The sequence below is a fragment of the Podarcis liolepis genome (genome assembly GCF_965112155.1).
Source record: "Podarcis liolepis genome assembly, chromosome: 3".
NCBI lineage: Eukaryota > Metazoa > Chordata > Lepidosauria > Squamata > Lacertidae > Podarcis > Podarcis liolepis.
In genome coordinates this window covers 121,898,605-121,921,712 of record NC_139557.1, presented here as the reverse complement: position 1 = coordinate 121,921,712, position 23,108 = coordinate 121,898,605, and the positions used below count along the sequence as shown (strand labels likewise).

Below are 23,108 nucleotides of genomic sequence, written 5' to 3'. Positions count from 1 at the left end.
TTTCAGACAGCAATTTAATAAACGTAAGATGAGTGTGCTGGATCAGGCCCATGGCAAATCTGGTCCAGCTTCCACCTCTCACAGTGACCAACCAGATGCCCATTATGGGAAACCCGAAAGCAGGATTCGAATACAGGAGCGCTGTCCCTTCCTGCGGTTTCCAGCAACTGATATATGAATGACTTAAGTACCGTATTTTTCACTCTATAAGACTCACAAGACCACAAGACGCACCTAGTTTTTGGAGGAGGAAAACAAGAAAAAAAATATTCTAAACGAAACAGTGGGTGTATGATTTTTGTGGTTCATGCTGTGGCAGTGAAAGCAGCAATCCCTCTTGCTGTTCTGGCTTCTGGGATAGCTGCGCAGCCTGCATTCGCTCCATAGGACGCACACACATTCCCCCTTACTTTTTAGGAGGGAAAAAGTGAGTCTTATAGAGCAAAAAATACAGTAAATTTATTTCCATAGGCCTAAGCTGGGTATGACATTGCTGGACAAAGCCCAACCAACTCAAAAGGGATAACCTTTGAGCAGGCGTACACAGGATCGCACCTGCGAAATTTGCATCTGGAGAGGAGGACAAGAGAATAAATCCCACACGCTCTGAGTTTCCACAACTCCGCTGCCAACTCAAGTCGATCGATAGCCTTTCCCACACTGGCAGAGTCCTATTTTTAACTTGATTCCTGGGCAGCACCTCTAAATAGAGACGCCGGCTCCTCTGGGTGCCCCAGGACCCGTCGCTCCCATAATAGGCCCAAGCATCCGACTGGAAACGGCGGCCGGGAGTCGGGTTACGTGCTCCGTGCCTCTCTCTAGGAATGCAGACACCATCCCAAATGCGGCCAGCTGCCCTTCCAAGCAGCTGTCCGACGGCAGGGCCGGGCGGAGGGCACAGAGAGGGGAGCAGACGGGTCACAAACAGCAACCCTCAAGGGACTGGGCTGGCGGTTTCCTCGGCCAGCAAAGTTCAGCCACCATCTCCTTGCTGGTTTGAGGAGGCGGCTGAACCAGACGGTCGCAGGGGGGGCGCAGGGGTCCCGTCAGACCTCGGAGGGAGAAGGGGCAGCTGTTGGAGGGGTGAAATCGAGTGCTCTCTCGCTCAGGGCCTGCTTGCGGACTAGATGAGCCACTGTCCTGATCCAGGACAGTGTGGCTCAGTGGTTAGAGCAGTGGGGGGGGGGATCAGTCTTTAACATCAGCAGTCAGGAGCGCTTCAGCCCTGTTTTTGAGTTCCTGCCCTGTTTTTGAGTTTGTTTGAAACTTAAAATAGCTTATCTTTAACGCTGTACTGTTTTCAACACTTGATTGGGAGCCGCCCAGAGTGGCTGGGGAAACTCAGCCAGATGGGCGGGGTATAAATAAATAAATAAATAAATAAATAATTTATTATTATTATTATTATTATTATTATTATTATTATTATTATTATTATTACGTATTCCTTTGTAAGTTTTTCTTAAAACCCTTTTTGTAAGCGTTTTAGCGGGAGGCCCCATTAGCTAAAGTGGTGCTTCAGGTTAAGAACAGTTTCAGGTGAAGAACGGACCTCCGGGAACGAATTAAGTACGTAACCAGAGGTACCACTGTATTTTAGTATTTTTGCATTAATGCAACGTTTTATGCGCAACCGTGTATTTTTGCAGTATTTCATGTTTAAGTCGTCTGTTGTCGCTTCAGTTTTCTCGTATGTTTTAATCTATTAAGCCGCACAGAAATTGAATGATCAGTAGTCCATCAATCAATCACCTGATCTATGTTTAGGTCACATGCTGTTTTGTGGAACAAAACCTTCGGCTAAATCATCGAGAGGAGAGTCTGAGTGCTTTGTGACCACGGAGGAAACAGGACATCTGAACTGACTGGCAAAGGCTTCCCATGATTTCACCCTGTTTTTGAAGGGCTGTCACGCATTAGGAGCAAATTTGCTTTCCATTGCTCTGTTGCAGAGGAGCAGGGAGACTAGAACGACAATGGAAATGGAAAGCCTTTGCCAGCCTTACCTGGAGACACACCTGGGACCGAACCTGGGACCTTGTGTCCCTTCCCACTGAGCCACGGGGTCCTTCCTATTCGATCTCAGCACATCAAGCTCACCTGGGATGCCAGCATCACCATTCGGGGGGCTCTGGACCACGGGGCTGCAGGATAAGCTGGTCAACACCATGGCTGCCATCATCTCGTCCATCTCCACAGCAGCAGCATCCGATTTCCTGCAAAGAGAGACCAAAGAACAGGGTGGAGGGGGGTTGAATATGAAGCCAACTTCCATGCATACAAAAAAGGTGGCAAACCAGCACGTCCCAGGAGAAACGGCGCCAGGATTCGAGCCCTGCTATCACACTTTGAACAGCTTGCATTTGTTTCAAACAGCCAAGTTACAGAGAACCAGGCAGAGGGCCTTCTCAGTAGTGGCACCTGCCCTGTGGAACGCCCTCAAACCAGATGTCAATGAGAAGAACTACTACTACTAAACTTTTAGAAGACATCTGAAGGCAGCCCTATTTAGGGAAGCTTTTATATAATAATAATAATAATAATAATAATAATAATAATAATAATAATAATTTATACCCCGCCCATCTGGCTGGTTCCCCCAGCCACTCTGGGCAGCTTCCAACAAAACACTAAAATACAATAACCTATTAAACATTAAGAGCTTCCCTAAACAGGGCTGCCTTTAGATGTCTTCTGAAAGTTTGGTAGTTATTTTTCTCTTTGATAACTGGTGGGAGGACATTCCACAGGGCAGGTGCCACCACCGAGAAGGCCCTCTGCCTGGTTCCCTGTAACTTGGCTTCTCGCAGCGAGGGAACCGCCAGAAGGCCCTCGGCGCTGGACCTCAGTGTCCAGGATGGATGATGGAGATGGAGACGCTCCTTCAGGTATACTGGACCGAGGCCGTTTAGGGATTTAAAGGTCAGCACCAACACTTTGAATTGTGCTCGGAAATGTACTGGAAGCCAGTATAGGTCTTTCAGGACCAGTGTTATATGGTCTCGGTGGCTACATCCAGGCACCAGTCTAGCTGCCGAATAGAATGTAGCTGCTAGTTTTTAATGTTTAACAGACAACTGTATTTTAATACTTTGTTGGAAGCCGCCCAGAGTGGCTGGGGAAACCCAGCCAGATGGGTGGGGTATAAATAATAAATTATTACTATTATTATTATTATTATTATTATTATTATTATTATTATTAGCTGCTATTCCTGCATTGCAGGCGTGCCACAGATTGCCTTCGTAGGTGGGAGAGATCACTGTGTCTTGCTGGTCAGCTACTGCCTGCCTTGAGCCGGACAGTCCCTTGTCTATAAAGTACTGACCCGCCACTGTCCCTCGCTTGCTTCAATGGGTGCTTGGAGCTCAGAGTATCGCTCGACAAGCTGGTTGAATTTCTGCACCAGGGGGAAAAAAGAATCTTCCAACAGTTTGACCCCCCAAAAAAGCGTATTCCTCCATTGTCTCCCGAGACAGACAGGTGCTAACCACTGAACCAATCAACAAGGGGGTTGGGCTAGATGACCCTTGGGTCCCTTCTAACCAGAATTGTTGAACTGGAAGGTTCCCCCCAATGAAATGCAAGAACCACAGAGGAAGAATCGCTCTACGCCTTGATCCTATGAAGGCATTTCAGGATGGTGTCATGAAACGACGGCAAGCGTCGACTCAACGAGGCAGCAATGAATGGAGGGTTTCAAAAAGGACATTTAATTGGTTGGGTTTCAGCAGGCGTTTAAAAAGAAGGCAGCTTTGAAACTGGCACGGGGGTCAAGGAAAGTCCAGGCCTCTTCCCCCCCAAATCTGCACGGAAAGCTGAACTCGCCTCGCCCGCTTCTCCAGGAAGAGAGATCTATAAGAGGCGCTTTTAACAGAATGAATTATTTAAGCGGCGAGTCCAAACAGCCCCCGAGAGCAGATCTGGAGAACATCACGTACCTGGAGTCAGGAGAGAAAGCATTTCGCTTCCCCCCCCCCTTTTTTTTAAAATTAAGCATTAGTTGCATCCAGGAGTTAAGAAAGCTTTCCTTAGGATTTCCAGCTTGCGCTGCCATGTAATCCCTTGGTCTGTTTTAACGCGGATGGGCTGCAACTCAGAGGTAGGCAAGGGGGGGGGGGTTACTAAGGAAGGTGCCAAGTTCGGTCACCACCATCTGCAATGAAAAGGAGTGTCTGGAAGCAGGATGGGGCCCCTCCCCAGACCCTGAAAACTGCTGTCCGGTTTAGGAACACGGGAAGTTGCCTTGCAGAGTCAAAACATCGGGCTTCATTGGTTCAACAGAGACCCTACACTGCCTCTTGATCATATGAGCTGGGGGGGGGTGTTCTTTAAGCTGCTCTGCTGAGGAGCACACGGCTGTTTCACACACACACACACACCCCAATATACCACTGGGCGAAGTCGCCATCGCGCTCTGCCCCTCATAGTGGTCCTGGACGATGTATTGTTTACTATTGCTATGCAAATTCTGGGGGAAGACCAGAACAGGTTGGAATTACAAGAAAAGGGAGACTGAACATCACAAAGAACTATTTGACATAATAATAATAATAATAATAATAATAATAATAATAATAATAATAATAAATTATTTATACCCCGCCCATCTGGCTGAGTTTCCCCAGCCACTCTGGGCGGCTTCCAATCTAGTGTTAAAACAATACAGTATCAAGCATTAAAAACTTCCCTAAACAGGGCTGCCTTCAGATGTCTTTTAAAGATAAGATAGCTGCTTATTTCCTTCACATCTGATGGGAGGGCGTTCCACAGGGCGGGCGCCACTACCGAGAAGGCCCTCTGCCTGGTTCCCTATAACTTGGCTTCTCACAGTGAGGAAACCGCCAGAAGGCCCTCAGAACCGGACCTCAGCGTCTGGGCAGAACGATGGAGGTGGAGACGCTCCTTCAGGTATACTGGACCGAGGCCGTTTAGGGCTTTCAAGGTCAGCACCAACACTTTGAATTGTGCTTGGAAACGTACTGGGAGCCAATGTAGGTTTTTCAAGACTGGTGTTATGTGGTCTCGGTGGCCGCTCCCAGTCACCAGTCTAGCTGCCGCATTCTGGATTAGTTGTAGTTTCCGAGTCACCTTCAAAGGTAGCCCCACGTAGAGCGCATTGCAGTAGTCCAAGCAGGAGATAACCAGAGCATGCACCACTCTGGTGAGACAGTCCGTGGGCAGATAGGGTCTCATCCTGCGTACCAGATGGAGCTGGTAGACAGCTGCCCTGGACACAGAATTAACCTGTGCCTCCATGGACAGCTGTGAGTCCAAAATGACTCCCAGGCTGCGCACCTGGTCCTTCAGGGGCACAGTTACCCCATTCAGGACCAGGGAGTCCCCCACACCTGCCCGTCCCCTGTCCCCCAAAAACAGTACTTCTGTCTTGTCAGGATTCAACCTCAACCTGTTAGAAGCCATCCATCCTCCAACCGCCATCCATCCTCCAACCACATGCTTGATGTTGGATGCTGTAACAGATTTTGTGCATCACGGGGGGGGGGGGGACTTGACACCTTTTAGGAACCTCCCAACTTGCACCCCAGTTTAACAAGGCACAGCAGTGCCACCCCAACACCTTTGAAAGGCAAGAGCTCCAGTGAGGAAGTGGGCAGCCGTTTGCAGCTGTTTTAACAATGGCGGTCCATGTTTTTAAGGAGGTCTTATCCCTGCAAGCTGCTCTGGAAACCAAAGGAAGCTGGAAAAAAACACCTGGGCATAGCTGTCAACTGTCCCTTATTTGGTGGGAAACTCCTTTATCCCAGCACCGTGTCCCGCTGCTGTCCCTTACTGATGAGTGTCCCTCAAATTTCCCGGGTTTCAAAGGAAGCAGCTCTTCTCCCTCCCTCCCTGCCGGCCAGGGAGGAGGGAGGCTCCAACTGTGTTGCTTGGCTGCCTGGCCCACCCCCCTCCGGCCTCCTCTTGCCAGCCTTGGCCCCCGGGAGCCCCTCCCCGCCGGGACTGGCGGGAGCCTTGGGCCCTTCTGACGCCATCCTCCTCCTGAGAGCCTCTGCCCGCCGCCGCCGCTCTCGCTAGGACGTATTGCGGCTGCGTTGCCGAAGGACCCAGATGAGATGGGCAGCTTGGCGCGGCCTATGAATTGCTGAGGGGCCTTGAGAGGAGAGCGAGTGCAACCATAGACAAAGCAGTTCAGAGAGAGGAGGAGGAGGCAGAGGCGCAGGCAGGTGTTCCAAGGGCTAACCGTAGAGGAGGAAAGCGGAGAAAGGACCGCAAGCGCTTCTCCCATAGATCTGTAGTGGGAGACTAGCATAGATGGTCTGATCTGTGGGTTTACTTCGGGTGCTCTCCCCCCCCCTTCCTCCCGCCCCGCCTGATGGAAATGAGAGCTGCAGATGGAGCACGAGAGAAAAGATACAGAACTGCAGCAGCATCTTCGTAGCTTGGACTTCGTTTTGCGTGAAAAGTGGTTGCTGCTTGTAGTTCTTTAATTGCAGTGTTTCATCGGCTGGTGTCTTGAGCAGCAACCCCTGGAAACGAAGGGCTAAAAACCGGCGCTGCTCTCCAAAATTACCTCGTCCCTTTTAACTTCGTATTTCAGCTGGCTGACTAAAATCCCTTATTTTGGCTGCTGGTCCCTTATTTTTGAGGCTGCTGGTCCCTTATTTTCAAATCTGTAAGTTGACAGCTATGCATCTGGGGGCCACCATTTTGGTGCTACAAGACACTCGATCCACGTCGTAAGGAAATAAGTATTACGCAGCCACGAGCAAAGCAACCGGGACTCACCTTTTTGGCACGTCAATGCTCCGTGAGACCGACCTGGGTCCAGGTGCTGCCACAGCCGCCGCCTCCGTGGTCGGTCCGTGGTCCATGGCCACTGGGACGGCGTCGTAGCCCGTCGTGGCCGGAGCTCCGAGGTCCATCTCCAGGGCTGGGAGAGGCAAGGCCTGGATGTTAGCCAGTCTCACTTCCTCGGCTTTCCGGCAGACGTAGAAGCCCTGCTCCAGAAGAAGCACCTTCACCTCGTTGCTGAGGAGGTCGTGGTGTTCCACCAAGCCAGGGGCTTCTTGCCCTTTGTAGAAGACATAGACCTATAAAGGGAGGAGGAAAGGTGCTCTAGCGTCACGGCAGCCATTTCAGGCTCAAACCCCCAAGCCCAGCGTGTATTATTATGCCTTGGGTTTTCTTCTCTTTTCTTATAATTTTTTATTAGCAATTTAAACAAAACACATTATCTTAAACACATATCATCCTTAATTTCCCCCCCCCTCTCATAAAACAACCCACCCTCCCCACCCCACCCTGACTTCTCTCAGTTGCAATCTCTGGTTTCTCTGTAAACGCTATTCTCTGCCTGTTACAGATTTGTATAGATCCTTAATTTGTCTAACTGGTTGTTATCAATACAGCGGTACCTCAGGTTAAGTACTTAATTCGTTCCGGAGGTCTGTTCTTAACCTGAAACTGTTCTTAACCTGAAGCACCACTTTAGCTAATGGGGTTTCCTGCTGCCGCCGCACCACCGGAGCACAATTTCTGTTCTCATCCTGAAGCAAAGTTCTTAACCCGAGGTAATATTTCTGGGTTAGCAGAGTCGGTAACCTGAAACGTATGTAACCTGAAGCGTTTGTAACCCGAGGTACCACTGTAAAAAGTTTGTGAGTGTTTAATCAAAACCTGCCAAGGAGTCCAATTCACTTTGTTGCGTCTTTAAGTATTTTGTAAAAGGTTCCCATTCATCTTTAAAGTCACAGTTATCCTTGTCCTGTAGTTTACGTGTCAATTTTGCCAGTTCTACATAGTCCATCAATTTCCCTTGCCATACTTCTTCATGCCTTGGGTTTTCAAGTTGCAAACCACCCTGAGATTTAAGTTTGAAGGGCAGCATGCAAATCTGAGAAATAAAATATACCGTATTTTTCGCCCTATAGGACGCACTTTTTCCCCTCCAAAAATGAAGGGGAAATGTGGGTGCGTCCTATGGGGCGAATGTAGGCTTTCACTGAAGCCTGGAGAGCGAGAGGGGTTGGTGCGCACCGACCCCTCTCGCTCTCCAGGCTTCAGGAGAGCCCCAGCGCCAGCCCCACAAGGTCGGGGGACAGAGGGAGGCGGAACGCCACCATCCCGCTGTCTCCCGAAGTGGTTTGGAGGCTGATGGCGGGAAGAGGAGCGCTCCTCCCCACTGCCTGCCCCACCACTCCGGGGACAGCAGGGAGACACAGCGCGTCTCCCTGCTGTCCCCGGACCTGATCTCAAGGCGGGCGGCGGGGAGAAGAGCACTTCTCCCCGCTGCCTGCCCCACCACTCCGGGGACAGCAGGGAGACGCAGCGCGTCTTCAGGCTGTCCTCGGACCTGATCTCAAGGCGGGCGGCGGGGAGAAGAGCGCTTCTTCCCGCTGCCTGCCCCACAAGCGCCTGGGGGGGGGGAATAAATTTTTTTCCCTTTATTTCCCCCCAAAAAAACCTGATGCGTCCTATGGGGCGAAAAATACGGTACTAAACCCCTGAAAATAGGCCCCATTGTGTCACAGAATCATAGCTTTGCAAAGGATCACAAGGATCACTTGCAGTGCAGGAATCTTTAGCCCAACATGGAGTTTCGAACCCACGACCTTGAGATCAAGAGCCTCGTGGTCTCTACCAACTGAGCTACCCTCTCAGTGTCCTGTAGACAATTGCACCTTCAGCCTAGCAGGAGTGAAGAGGGTGTTTGACTAGCAAAGGCTGTGTTATTATTCCCGCAATTTGTTGGATTCATTGACTTCCAAAGAACCGTCTCAACGCAATTCACACCGAAGATGATTGAAACCACAAATGCATTTAAAACGAGACTGAAATCCTAACAAGCAGGTCCTGTATACCTGAAGGAGCATCTCCACCCCCATTAATCTGCCCGGACGCTGAGGTTCCCTGCCGGTTCCCTGCCGGTTCCCTCCCTGCGAGAAGCCAAGTTACAGGGAACCAGGCAGAGGGCCTTCTCAGTAGTGGCACCCGCCCTGTGGAACGCCCTCCCACCAGATGTCAAAGAGAACAACAACTATCAGACTTTTAGAAGACATCTGAATGCAGCCCTGTTTAGGGAAGCTTTTAATGTTTAACAGACCACTGTATTTTAATACTCTGTTGGAAGCCGCCCAGAGTGGCTGGGGAAACCCAGCCAGATGGGCGGGGTATAAATAATAAATTCTATTCTATTCTAAGCAGACACTTTTGTGTTTGAGATTCCTGCATCTCAGGGGGTTGGACTAGATGTCCCTTGGGGTCCCTTCCAAATCTACAGTTCTACGATTCTACGACCCATTTATCCAGCTGGGACAAGCTCATCTGGGAGACCTGATATCCGCGGCCTAGATGGGTTTCCCCTCTCCACAGTGACCTAATTGGACACAGAGCCACTGCCTTAATTCCCAAAGTCTATTTTTACGTATGTAATTGTATCTGTGCAGAGATGGGCCCACTTGTGTTAGTTATTCCTGGGAGCTATTTATAGAGAACTCCGGTTACCCTATGGAAAGACTGAAGGTGCTGTAATGTACAAGCCGGCATGGAATGGGCAGCAGAAAATGAGAGATAAAACAGCACTCTGTTGGGAGGATAGATTAGCTGGGAACCAGACTCGGTGGCTCAGAGTAGCATCTGCATGTAAAATCCTAAAAGCCTACTGGATCAGGCCAAGAGCCCATCTAGGCCAGCATCCTGTTCGCAAAGTGGCCAACCACAGGTAAAAAAGTAAACAAGTTAAAGGATACCTGGACAGTTATGTCTTATGTTACAGCAAAGATTATGGGATAATGCACACAGTGACTTGCGATCTTGATCACACGCAGTCTGTAGTCCGTTGGCAGTAGGAGTACAATATGGGCATGTCTTTAAGTTAACATCTTACATTAAAAACCTGACAGTACCAAACTATCGAAGGCTTTTCACCAAAGCCAGACTAAGCGTCTTTCCTTCTGCAGTGTTGGATGGCAGGTTGAGAGGAGTTCCCTACCAGAACAGACTTTGCTCGTGTGCTCAAGACATAGATTCCATAAAACTTATTTTGTTGCACTGTGCAAAATATGAGCAAGCCAGGGCTGAACTGATATTACCCTTGCTGGTACCTTTCCCAGGAAAATCAGAGGCTCACTATGTCAGGTTCCTATTGGAAGACCAGACAAATGCTAGAACATTAGCAGTGGCAAAGTTTTTATCGGTGGTTGCAAGAACAAATAATCCCTATATTCTGAACAAAATGCTTGTTTAACCTGGAGGTAGGCTATATGAATTGTGTATTGCTTTGTAATGATTTGTTGGGTCTCTGGACCGTAATAAAGATTGATGATGATGATGATGATGTCTTATCAAAGGCAACTATGCTTCGTTTATGCATAACTGGTGGGAATGACCTTATGTTTAAAAAATTCATTTATACAGTGCTTTCTTTCTGGGGGGACGCAGGGGAGCACATACCCCTATACATTTTGTGAATCGAAGTTTGGCCTTGTTGAAGGGCAGTATTTCAATATGAGTAGGAAAATGAGAGTACCCCCAAACATTTCTTTAAGGAAAAAAAGCACTGCATTTATATAACGCTTTACATTTTAAAGAAGAAGAAAAATCAAAGCTGTATACAACACCTTAAAACATCAAATTGCTCACTCTGGAATATAGCTGTAATAGAGGGAAATCATGCATAATTTGAGATATTGACAAGGACTAGAACCCCTTTTGCATGCTACCACACCCAACAGAACAGATTGGTTCGGTTACCTTTTGGCCTGGTTGCAGGAGTGGCCAGTTCTGGCCTTGACCGCCAGAGTCTGCGACAGGTTCCTTGAAGCGGACGTCTTCGCACGAAGCCAGGCGAGGAGACTCTTTGGGGTGCTCTGTCTGCAAGGGAGGGAGCTGGGCCATCATCAGCACCCCTTCTCCCAGCAAGGGGGGAGCAGAAATTCGGGCGCCCAGCAGGGACCGCTTCCCCAGCCTCCTGGAGAGAACACTCGCCATCTTGGACCCGCTGCAGAGAGAAAAAGGGGCAGCAGAGGTTAGGTCACGGGAGATTGCATTTCCGTATTTGTTTTCTCCATAAAATTTATCCACCTCTCGGTTGTAAAACAAACAAAACTCAAAGAGGCTTACAAAGAGAACAACACTGTAAAACGACAGTCATACCTCGGGTTACAGCCGCTTCAGGTTGCGGTTTTTTGGGTTGCGGACCGCCGAAACCCGGAAGTGCCAGAACGGGCTACTTCCGGGTTTCAGCAGTCGCGCATGCGCAAGTGCAGGTTGCGAACGCAGCAGGTTGCGAATGTGCATCCCACACAGATCACGTTCGCAACCCGAGCGTCCGCCGTATCAGTAAAAACGACGCTTCAAAACATTCAAAAATATAATCTCAGCAACGGACTGAAAGCAGATTAAAACACACATCCACATTCTTCACATGTGCTTCTCTGAACAACTATTTTATCAGCAGGCATCGAGAAGACTATAGTAAAGGCGCTTCCCTGGTGTCAAGTGGCAGGGAGTTCCAGAGTACTGATTCTGCCACCCGGAAACGGATTCAAGTTACAAAAAGGGAGATTTCGTCTAAACAGTGAAACAGTTTTCCTTGTAAGGTGGTGGGCTCTCCTTCCTTGGAGCTTTTTAAGCAGAGCTCGGATGGCCATCTGTCCTGGATGCTTTAGCTGAGATGCCTGCATTCCAGGGGGTTGGAATGGATGACCTCCAGGGGTCCCTTCCGACTCCACCGTTCTATGATTCTACGAAACGTGGAACCTGTAACTGTGCCGGTTCTGCCAATCACAGATTTGTAGTGTTGGGAGGGACCCCTGAGAGGGTCATCTAGTCGAACCTCCTGCAATGCACAAAGCGGCCGAATGGGCTTTGATGGAGTAAGGCAATGCAAAATACAAAGGTTCTGCCTTGACCTCCAGAAACGCCCCCCCCCCCAGGGCCACAATTCTCAAAAGCACAAGCCAGGCCTTCAAGCAGAGTTAGAACAGCACTCCTTTGCACGATGGAAAATATTGGTAGATGCAGAGCATCTCCTCTGTATGCAGAGAGAAACCCCAGTTCAATTGCCAGCAACTCCCAATAGAACTGGGAGAGATCCCTGACTAGATCCCTGGAGAGCCACTGCTGCCGGTATTGAGCCAGATGGACCAATAGCTCTGACCCAGCGAAAGGCAGCTAACTAGGAAGCTGTGATGAAATACGGGTGGAAAACTGCGTGTTTTGGAACCGCAGGGGAAGCAGAAAGGGGGTTGCTGTGCCGTTGCAAGCCTGCAACGTCAGGAAGTGTCGCCTGCACAAACCCCACCGAAAAGAAGGCAGGAGTACAAATGTGGTTTGTTTTGTGTTCTTGTTTTTATTACATATGTCGCGTTTTCCACCTTGCATTGTGAACCGCCCTGAAATCTATGAAAGAAGGGTGGAATGCAAATTCAATAAATAATAAAAATAATTTTATTTATACCCCACCCTCCCCGGCCAGAGCCAGGCTAAGGGCAGCTAATACCAGTAAAATTACAATTATAGGGGGGAAAACAATTTAAAATGCAGGTTAAAACACAATTTAAAATGCAGCCTCATTTTAAAAGTAAATCAAAACCGTAAGGGGAGGGAAACAGAAGGGTCAGACTGAGTCCAAACCAAAGGCCAGGAGGAACAGCTCTGTCTTGCAGGCCCTGCGGAAAGATGTCAAGTCCCACAGGGCCCTAGTCTCTTGTGACAGAGCATTCCACCAAGTCGGGGCCAGTACTGAAAAGGCCCTGGTCCTAGTTGAGACCAATCTAACCACCTTGGGACCTCCAAAGTGTTGTCATTTGTGGACCTTAAGGTCCTCCGCGGGGCATACCAGAAGTGGCGGTCCCGCAGGTACGTGGGTCCTAGGCTGCGTAGGGCTTTAAAGGTCAAAACCAGCACCTTAAACCTGACCCTGTACTCCGCCGGGAGCCAGTGAAGTTGGTAAAGCACTGGATGAATGTGATCCCGTGGCAAGGACTCCGTAAGGAGCCTCGCTGCGGCATTCTGCACCCGCTGGAGTTTCTGGGTCTAGTAAGTAACAACTTCCCAACAGACTGAGCTCTACAGGTCCGACTGGGCCACCTTGCATGAGGCCATCTTTTGTGGGAACTCCAAAAACACCACATACAGGTGGCCGTGGCGCAATGGGTCCATGCATCTGGCTACTGACCAGAAGGCTGGTGGTTCGAGCCCACCCAGGGATGGCTGTGTAATTAAATAGATGGGATTTAGAATGTAAAGAAAAGTGAATAAGATGGACTATAATTGGAAATTGTTTTAGCTTAATAATGATATTGGAAAGCTGTTACTTTTAATTACAAGGAAACTCAGAAGGGAGGGATTTGAGAAAGTCAACCAAGATGTTTAAAAGGTTGGATTTGTGAAGAATCAAGTTTGTTGTTATTGTTTATCTGTTTATTGCCCCCCCGCGCCTTTTTTCTTTCTTTCTTTCTTCTTTTTTCTTTTTCTCTTTTTGTTTATCATTTTGCTTTGTGGTTTGTGTTATCACTGTGGAAAATCTAATTAAAACATTAATACAGGAATGGTTGTGGGCATGATCCCCGCTCTGAAGGGGTGGGACTGCACAACCCTCAAGGTTCCTCTACAATTCTGTGTTTCTATGAAACGTTTCATTGCCTCTGGAATTCGATTCGTCGAAGCACCGCAGGGGGTTGGACTAGATGCCCCCACGGGGTCCCTTCCAACCTGACAATTCCACGGTTCTGTTCTATGAAAAGCTCTGAAACAAGCTGCGTGCTGGCTGCCGCGCACGATGTCTAAAAATACAGAGCAGGGAGGCTGAGCCAGCCCAAATAGAGGCACCAGGGAGACCTGCCCCCCAGTCCCAAACGCAGGGGCCTCTCAAACGACAATCGTCTTCCCACTAGAAGCTGCTTTCGATGCGGTTTGACCAAGGCTGGGGTGTCTTGGGAGCGGTGGCAGAGAGGCAGGAGAGAAAAGAGAGCTTCCTTGTGCGGCGAGTGTTTGTGCAGCCAAGTATAGTAGAGATATTCATTTATTTTGCATTTGACCAGGGGAGTTTTTTTAAAAAGCAAAACAAGCCGGGAGGATGGCAGGCAAGCAACGCCGGTGCCCACGCGTCCGTCTCCCCCTCGCCCCCCAGGGACAGCGCTGGCAGGAAGCGGCAGCCGAGAAGCGGAGGGATGGCTTTTTCAACAACCGGATGAGCCTCGGCTGTGTAAACAGAAGTTTGAGCTTCCAAAATTCGGCAACCATTCCGCCTGTATTGAAAGAAGCTTGCAGCTCACCGCTGGGCAAGCAGGGTTCCCAGAAGAAGCCCGAGCTCACCTCTGGAATCTGCAGCGGAGAACATGTCTTCTGGGCATGTGCAGAATGCCAGGCTCGGGGTTGGCACCAGGGACGGGCACCATACAGGGGACCACCAAACCTCCATTCTCTCTTCTTCTTTTTTAAACTAATTTTTATTGAGTTTTCCACTAAATCTTATTCAAATTTTATTACATAATTCTGTGACTTAATATATTACTCTGTAAGAGCATCAACCTCCTTCCCTCCCTCTTTCTGACTTCCACATAACTTTCCATATTCTTTGCATTTCTATAAGCACTTATTTAAAGGTAGAGGGACCCCTGACCATTAGGTCCAGTTGTGACCGACTCTGGGGTTGTGGCGCTCATCTCGCTTTACTGGCCGAGGGAGCCGGCGTACAGCTTCCGGGTCATGTGGCCAGCATGACTATGCCGCTTCTGGCGAACCAGTACAGCGCACAGAAACGCCATTTACCTTCCCGCCAGAGCAGTACCTATTTACCTACTTGCACTTTGACGTGCTTTCGAACTGCTAGGTAGGCAGGAGCTGGGACCAAACAACGGGAGTTCACCCCGTAGCGGGGATTCGAACCGCCGACCTTCCGATCGCCATACATGCACCCCTCTGCAAACACTGGGGGGGGGGGTCCTGCCATTGCATTTGGGACTACAACTCCCATCATCCCTAGCTAACAGAATCAGTGGTCAGGGATGATGAGAAATGTAGTCCCAAAACATCTGGAGGGACGAGTTTGGCCACCACTGGTCTAAGGGGTTGGACAGACCCTGCTCACCAGCCATCACAGCCAGGGATGAGCATTCTGGCCTGCTCAAAGAGAAAGCCAAGTTAGGACGCAGGACTGGGACTTGGCAAGTCCAGGGTTCAGATCTTGGCTCAACAATACCTCTAGGAAGGCAGGATATAAATAATTCCAGTAAACCAGTTAAAAATATCTCATATGCTCTGAGCAGCCTCTACTCCATGGCGGACATGCCCTCATCTGCGAAATGGGATCAGTCTGGGCCTGTCTTACAGCATTGCTGCTTCGCTGAGTAAGGAGCTGTTCTTAGCCGCCTGGGCTTCCAGACGGAGCGGGCGAAAAAATCTTCCAAAGATAATTTTAGGCCACTGAATTCTGACGATGCAGAAAGGCCTTTTAATAGCCATGCATGCAAATCCAAGCTACTCTTCAGTCTGAAATCGACTCCATGAAACAAGACAAAATGCCCATTTTATGGATGCTATGGGTGAAATCCTGCTGCAGTCGCTACCTCACACCTGGGTTTATTTTATCGACCTACTGCATTTATATTCCACCTTTTCTTCAAAGCTCAAATCGGTAACGATGATTCTTTTAATCCCCAGAACAACTCTGTGAGGCAGGTCAGGAAATGGAGGGGAGTCACAACTTTCCAGGGGGTCCGTTCCACTGCCAAAACTGCTCTTACCGTCTGAAAGTTCTTCATAAGCAGGCATAGGCAAACTCGGCCCTCCAGCTGTTTTGGGACTACAACTCCCATCATCCCTAGCTAACAGGACCAGTGGTCAGGAATGATGGGAGTTGTAGTCCCAAAACATCTGGAGGGCCGAGTTTGCCTATGCCTGTTCATAAGGGTTAGCTGGAATCTCCTTTCTTGTAATTTGAATCCGTTGGTTTGGGTCCTCTTCTCGAGCTGTTGTTGTTGTTGTTTAGTCATTTAGTCGTGCCCGACTCTTCGTGATCCCCTGGACCAGAGCACGCCAGGCATTCCTGTCTTCCACTGCCTCCCCCAGTTTGGTCAAACTCATGCTGGTAGCTTCGAGAACACTGTCCCACCATCTCGTCCTCTGTCATCCCCTTCTCCTTGTGCCCTCCATCTTCCCCAACATCAGGGTCTTTTCCAGGGAGTCTTCTCTTCTCATGAGGTGGCCAAAGTCTCTGAGCCTCAGCTTCAGGATCTGTCCTTCCAGTGAGCACTCAGGGCTGATTTCCTTCAGAATGGATAGATTTGATCTTCTTGCAGTCCATGGGACTCTCCAGAGTCTCCTCCTGCACCATAATTCAAAAGCATCAATTCTTCGGCGATCAGCCTTCTTGATGGTCCAGCTCTCACTTCCATACTTCACTACTGGGAAAACCATAGCTTTTACTATACGGACCTTTGTTGGCAAAGGTCTTCTCGAGCTAAACATCCACATTCCCTCATAAGGCTTGGTTTTCCAGACCTTGATCATCTTGGCTGCCCTCCTGCGCACACCTTCCAGCCTTGTCAACATCCTTCTTAAATTATGGCACCCAAAACTGGACACAGGACTTCAGGGGAGGTTTTGACCAAGGCAGAAGAGAGAGGGACTCTGACTTCCCTTGATCTGGACCCTCGACTTCTGTGCACGCAGCCCAGAATAGCATTAGCCACCTCAATATCACAGTCACCAATGTGGATGTGTGGACTGTTGGTCTTTGCTCAGGCTGATGGTGAGGCTTGGTCAAGCAGTTGGCGAATCTCTGTAGAGCTTCCTTGGTGAACTGTCAAGGCTACATCGTCCGCAAACATCTCTCAGATAAGGACCCATTTTTGGTTGGTGTGGAGACGTGTTAGATTGAACAGGCTCCCATTGCTCCTTCAACAGAAGTACAGTGGTACCTCGGGTGTCTGTTCTTAACCTGAAACTGTTCTTAACCTGAGGTACCACTTTGGCTAATGGGGCCTCCTACTAGCGCCGCGCCACCGGAGCACAATTTCTGTTCTCATCCTGAAGCAAAGTCATAACCCGAGGTACTATTTATGGGTTAGCGGAGTCTGTAACCTGAAGCGTCTGTAACCCGAGGTACTGCTGTACAGTCATACCTTGGATACCGAACGCCTTGGTACTCAGACGTTTTGGCTCTCGAACAACGCAAACCCGGAAGTGAGTGTTGCGTTTTCCGAACATTCTTTGGAACCCAAACATCCTATGGAGCTTATGGGACTTCCAATTGGAAGCCGCGCTTTGGTTTCCGGGTATTTTGGAAGTCAAACGGACTTCTGGAATGGTTTCCGTTCGGCTTCCAAGGCATGGCTGTACAAGCTGTCTTCAGACGAGCTGAAGGCTGTTGTTTAGTCGTTTAGTTGTGTCCGCCTCTTCGTGGCCCCCTGGACCAGAGCACGCCAGGCCCTCCTGTCTTCCACTGCCTCCCGCAGTTTGGTCAAACTCATGCTGGTAGCTTCGAGAACACTGTCCAGCCATCTCGTCCTCTGTCGTCTCCTTCTCCTTGTGCCCTCCATCTTTCCCAACATCAGGGTCTTTTCCAGGGAGTCTTCTCTTCTCATGAGGTGGCCAAAGTCTTGGAGCCTCAGCTTCAGGATCTGTCCTTCCAGTGAGCACTCAGGGCTGATTTCCTTCAGAATGGAGAAGTTGGATCTTCTTGCAGTCCATGGGATTCTCAAGAGTCTTGGAGAACAAAAGGGAGAAGAATATGCCAAAGAGGTCTGGGGCAAGAACACAGCCCCTTTTCATACCACTCTCTATAGGCAAGGTGTCCATCCTAATTGACAGTGCTGCATGTTCTTGCAGAAGGATACAATTCTCTTGCGAAGCTCAGGTGGACATCCTATCTTGCTGAGCACAGTGAAGAGTCCTTTTTGGCTGATGAGGTCAAAGGCCTCCATCGGGTCTACGAAGCCGATACTGTCCTGGGGGCTTCTGTGCCCTTGGCATTTCCCCTTCCGCTGGCGCAACGAGGAAATCATGTCGACTGTCGACCTCTGAGCTCTAAAGCCGCATTGTGACTGTCTGCGAGAGACTGTAATCTGCTGAGAACCACACGGGCGAAGGCTTTCCCCCACAGCACCCTGCAGGGAGATTCCCCGGTGGTTGTTTACAAAAAGATACGGTGATAAAGCTATGAATAAGAAAAAGTCAACCAGGACAGTATACGCCTCCCCTCTCTGCTTCCATTCTGTTCTTTGTTTCTCCATCTCTCTCACACACCCCTTCTCTTTGCAAGAGCACTGCATACCTGCAATACCTGCAGGGGGCGGACAGGTGGGTGGGTCACCCAATGAGTAAATCAGAAGATTAGGTCTGGTCCCATGCTCTGCTCACACAACAAAAGCCTCAATGTGCCCCACCCTCCACAGGGAGGCAGCAGGGCAACAGCCAGTGCTGCTGTTTATTATATTGTTATTTTGGTTCCATTTATTTTTTTACTACTACTACTATTATTATTATTATAAATAATAATACAGTGATACCTCTGGATGCGAACGGGATCCATTCTGGAGCCCCATTCGCATCCAGAGCAGAATGCAACCTGTGTCTGTGTGTGCACAGGTCGCGATTCGTCACTTCTGCGCGTGACGTCATTTTGAACGTCTGCGCATGCACAAGGGGCGAACCCCGGAAGTAATGCGTTCCATTACTTCCGGGTCGCCACGGAGCACAACCTGAAAACACTCAACCTGAAGCGACTTAAGGTATGACTGTACGCGGGTAGCACTGTGGTCTAAACCACAGAGCCTAGGGCTTGCCGATCAGAAGGTCGGTGGTTCGAATCCCCGCGATGGGGTGAGCTCCCGTTGCTCAGTCCCTGCTCCTGCCAACCTAGCAGTTCAAAAGCACGTCAACGTGCAAGTAGATAAATAGGTACCACTCCGGCAGGAAGGTAAACAGCGTTTCCGTGTGCTGCTCTGGTTTGCCAGAAGGGGCTTAGTCATGCTGGCCACATGACCCGGAAGCTGTACGCCGGCTCCCTTGGCCAATAAAGTGAGATGAGCGCCGCAACCCCAGAGTCGTAAGCAATTGGACTTAACGGTCAGGGGTCCCTTTACCTTTACCCCGCTCATCTGGCTGGGTTTCCCCAGCCACTCTGGTCAGCTCTCAGCAGAAATGTAGAAAACACGATAAAACATCCAACATTAAAAACTTCCCTAAACAGGGCTGCCCTCAGATTATCATCATAATCATCGTATTTATTTATATCCTGCCTTTCCCCCCCAAGACTGGCTTACACAAATTAAAACAACACAGATGAAACATGAAACACACACACAAAAATTAGAAATGATCATTAAAATAAAAAAGACGTAATATAAAATTTAAACGATTCGTTGTTTTAATATACCAGCGGTCCACAAGCTTTTCAGCTGCTCTGTTAAAAAAAATTTTGAAATCGTACAGCTCCTTGCACGCTGCGTTATAGAGAAATATTTAAGTTGTCCATCAAGACCCTCCACAATTTTCAAGTGGTCCGTAGGGGGCAGGAAAATTGCAAAAACTGTGCCCTATACAACTAGCACTGAATGGTGAAATGTCTAGGAAACCAAGTAAAGCAAACCTTTAAAAAAAGGCCTCAAAAAAACCAACACCAACTATTTACTGAAGCACTCCAGAAAGTCTGTTACGCCCGAAGCATTTTTGAGCAAAATGTTAACTCTTTGATTGAAAGCAACTGTAAAAATATATTAAGACTATTCAGAGCAGGCAAAGTATCACGGGGTTCAAAATTCTGTGTCTGTGTGTAAAAAAACACACAACTTGTTCATCTTCAAAAGTACAATGTCCGGGTCTTAGGCTCCCAGGTCAATGGAGAGGAAGTGACAACTCACACCTCAAAACGCAGGGAAACTCATCCCGGAGGCCATCAGAACGCAACCCGTGAATTTCGAAATCCAGTTTCCTGGTGCCAAAGTTTTATTCCAGTCAGCAAATATTGAGTTTGGTCACCCACCCACACAGCTGCCAGTGACCCGAAATTTCACAGGGAATGTCACAAGTTTTGTGCCGCAAGGTTGTGTTTTGAGTCGCAAGGCAGAGGTCTTTGCTGTCTTCAAGGGGACCTACTCGCAGCGGAAGACAGCGGAACTTACTTCCAAGTAAACACGCACAGGACCGCACCATTAGCTTCTGTATGTATTTTTTAAAAATAAAATAAAAATTGAAGTACAGTGGTGCCCCGCAAGACGAATGCCTCGCAAGATGAAAAACCCGCTAGACGAAAGGGTTTTCCGTTTTTCGATGCGCTTCGCAAGACGAATCTCCCTATGGGCTTGCTTCGCAAAACGAAAAAGTCTTGCGAGTCTTGCAATTTTTTTCACTCCCCCCCCCCTTTTCTAAGCCGCTAAGCCGCTAATAGCCTTTTAGCCGCTAAACCGCTAATAGCGCTAATCCGCTAATAGGGTTGCTTCGCAAGACGAAAAAACCGCTAGAAGAAGACTTGCGGAACGGATTAATTTTGTCTTACGAGGCACCACTGTACCATACACAACCTCTGCAAAATTTGCTTGGCCATTTAAATCCAGGTGAAACGCGAAATGCTACTACCATTGAGATGCTACCATTCGGTCCTTATCTAGAGAGCCAGTGGTGAAGATTGTCAGTCAGACTAGCACCTGGGAGGGACCTGGGTTCAAATCTCGCCACTCGACTTCACTGGGAGCCCCTGGGGGCCAGTCCCTGCCTCTCAGCCTAGCCTACCTCACAGTTGTTGTGGGGGTTAAATAAGGAGGGGGAGATCCACAAAGACCCCCTCGAGTTGGAAGGGACGTTGTCTAATACAACCCCCCCCCCAATAACGCAGGATAGCAATGCTAAAAACAAATAAATATTATCATTAAACTAGGCTATGCAATGTTGCAACCACTATAACAACCTCCAGCCGACCGGGAGAATCCGCGACCAGAAAGAAGGGGAATATCAAGAAGAATGGAAGAAATTTAAATATTATTTGAATAAATATTGTAATATTAAAGATTTGTAACTACTTGAAAGAATTAATTAGGTTTAGGCTTAAATTAGGACTAAATAAATAAATAAGAATTATTCCATAAGAAAAGTTAGGAAATATGATTATGACCGGATTATTGTTATATGAAATAATGATATTGGAAACTGCTACATTCAATTACAAAGAAATTCAGTTGGAAGAGATTTGAGGAAGTCAAGTAATATGTTTATGAAGCTGGATTTTAATTCATCAAGTTTATTGTATCTATGTATGTGGCGGTATTATGGGGTTGGAAACGTTTTACTTCTTTTGGTTTTTTTCCTTTTCTTTTTTCTCATTGTTGTTTTACCTTTTTCTGTTATGTTGAAGTTGTGCTTTTATATGGAACTTAATAAATATTATTGTTTTTTTAAAAAAAACCTCCAGCCGTGAGCACTGATTAAGTACCAAAAGCACATCACAAAGACACGTGTTAACACACAACAACTTTGAGAGACGCATTCTTGCCCCCATACTGCAGTCAGAGGAACTGAGGCAGGTGGCAATCGCCCATGAAATCCTCAACTGAGATTTAGATTAAGATAAAATCAAAGAGGGAAAGGATTTGCTGAACTAACTAATTTGAACTGGAATACAAAAAGGGAGGTGTGAGGAGGTCGGGGAAACAAGCAAATGAAAGATAAGACATGGAAAGACTAATCTGTTTTTTAATTTTTTTTTATCTTGTATTTTCATTTTTTATTTTTTTTTCTTTATTTCTTCTTTCTTTGTTTGCTTATTTTTGTAATATGTTGAAACTTTAATAAATATCTTTTTTTAAAAAAAGAAAAAGAAATCCTCAGCTGAGATTTGAGCCAAGCGTTTGGAGGTTCACAGGTTGCCCTCTCGGAACCCTCTCAGAACATTTCCCCATCAAAAGGTTTGTAACATCGCAATCCTGTACACATTTCCTCAAAGGTAAATCCCACCGAGTTCCGTACAGCTTACGTCCAGGTGAGATTGCCCTGCTTAGCGGCTATGTACATATTTGCAAAGATAACATATGCAACACAGCACACAGTGAGGTTACAACGGCAAGAGAGGATGGCAAGTGTGGAGGGAAGATTCAAGGACAATCAGATAAACATGGAAACATTTCAGTGCGGCACAATGGTACCTTGGTTCTCAAACTTAATCCGTTCCGGAAGTCTGTTCCAAAACCAAAGCGTTCCAAAACCAAGGCGCGCTTTCCCATAGAAAGTAATGCAAAATGGATTAATCCGTTTCAGACTTTTAAAAGCAATCCCTAAAACAGCAATTTAACATGAATTTTACTCTCTAACAAGACCATTGATCCATAAAATGAAAGCAATAAATAATGTACTGCAGTCACACAATCAGTCAGTTGGTAGCTGAACTGGCTTCCACGCAGTCACAAAAACAGAACAAAAAGAGCTGCAAAAACAAAAAGGCAAAATAAATAGTAAAGCAGACAGAACTCATTGTAACACTCAAAACGGAGCATACTCGGCTTCTGAAAAAAGTTCGTAAACTAGAACCCTTACTTCTGGCTTTGCAACGTTTGGGTTCCAAGTTGTTTGAGTACCAAGGCGTTTGAGAACCAAGGTACCACTGTATACTACATTATCAAAATATTTTTTTATTTATTTGCAGAATATGGGTAGATTTCCTTTCAAAACGGGAGCAAGAGCATCAAGCGAAACTGAGGACAATCTTAGTCAAGATCCAGAATTGCCGTTCGAACAGAGCGCTGCAGAAGACTAAACGAGCAAACCGCCAATAAATAAAGTTAGTTGACAATATGTGGACAGCTATCCAAGTCTCGGTTTCACATGGCAGTATGCCCCTGGACTCCTTCTGGATATACAGTGGTACCTCGGGTTAAGTACTTAATTCGTTCCGGAGGTCCGTACTTAACCTGAAACTGTTCTTAACCTGAAGCACCACTTTAGCTAATGGGGCGTCCTGTTGCCACCGCACCGCCAGAGCACGATTTCTGTTCTCATCCTGAAGCAAAGTTCTTAACCTGAAGACCATTTCTGGGTTAGTGGAGTCTGTAACCTGAAGCGTATGTAACCTGAAGCGTATGTAACCTGAGGTACCACTGTACAACCAAAAGCAGTACCCATGCCTCTCTTTAAGAGAATTGGCTATTCTT

General features: G+C 47.9%; 1 protein-coding gene across 2 annotated transcripts in view; it reads right to left on the bottom strand.

Moving 5' to 3' along the window:
- ZNF395 (zinc finger protein 395) overlaps positions 1 to 23,108 on the bottom strand; it is a 67,264-nt gene that overhangs the window by 17,773 nt on the left and 26,383 nt on the right. For both annotated transcript variants that reach the window (XM_083494511.1, XM_083494512.1), the window contains exons 2-4: positions 10,717 to 10,963; positions 6,751 to 7,055; positions 2,101 to 2,216 (exon numbers count right to left, since the gene is read on the bottom strand). In XM_083494511.1, the coding sequence (XP_083350637.1) occupies positions 2,101 to 2,216; positions 6,751 to 7,055; positions 10,717 to 10,953 (658 nt within the window). In that variant the 5' untranslated portion in view covers positions 10,954 to 10,963. The remainder of the gene's footprint in view (positions 1 to 2,100; positions 2,217 to 6,750; positions 7,056 to 10,716; positions 10,964 to 23,108) is intronic.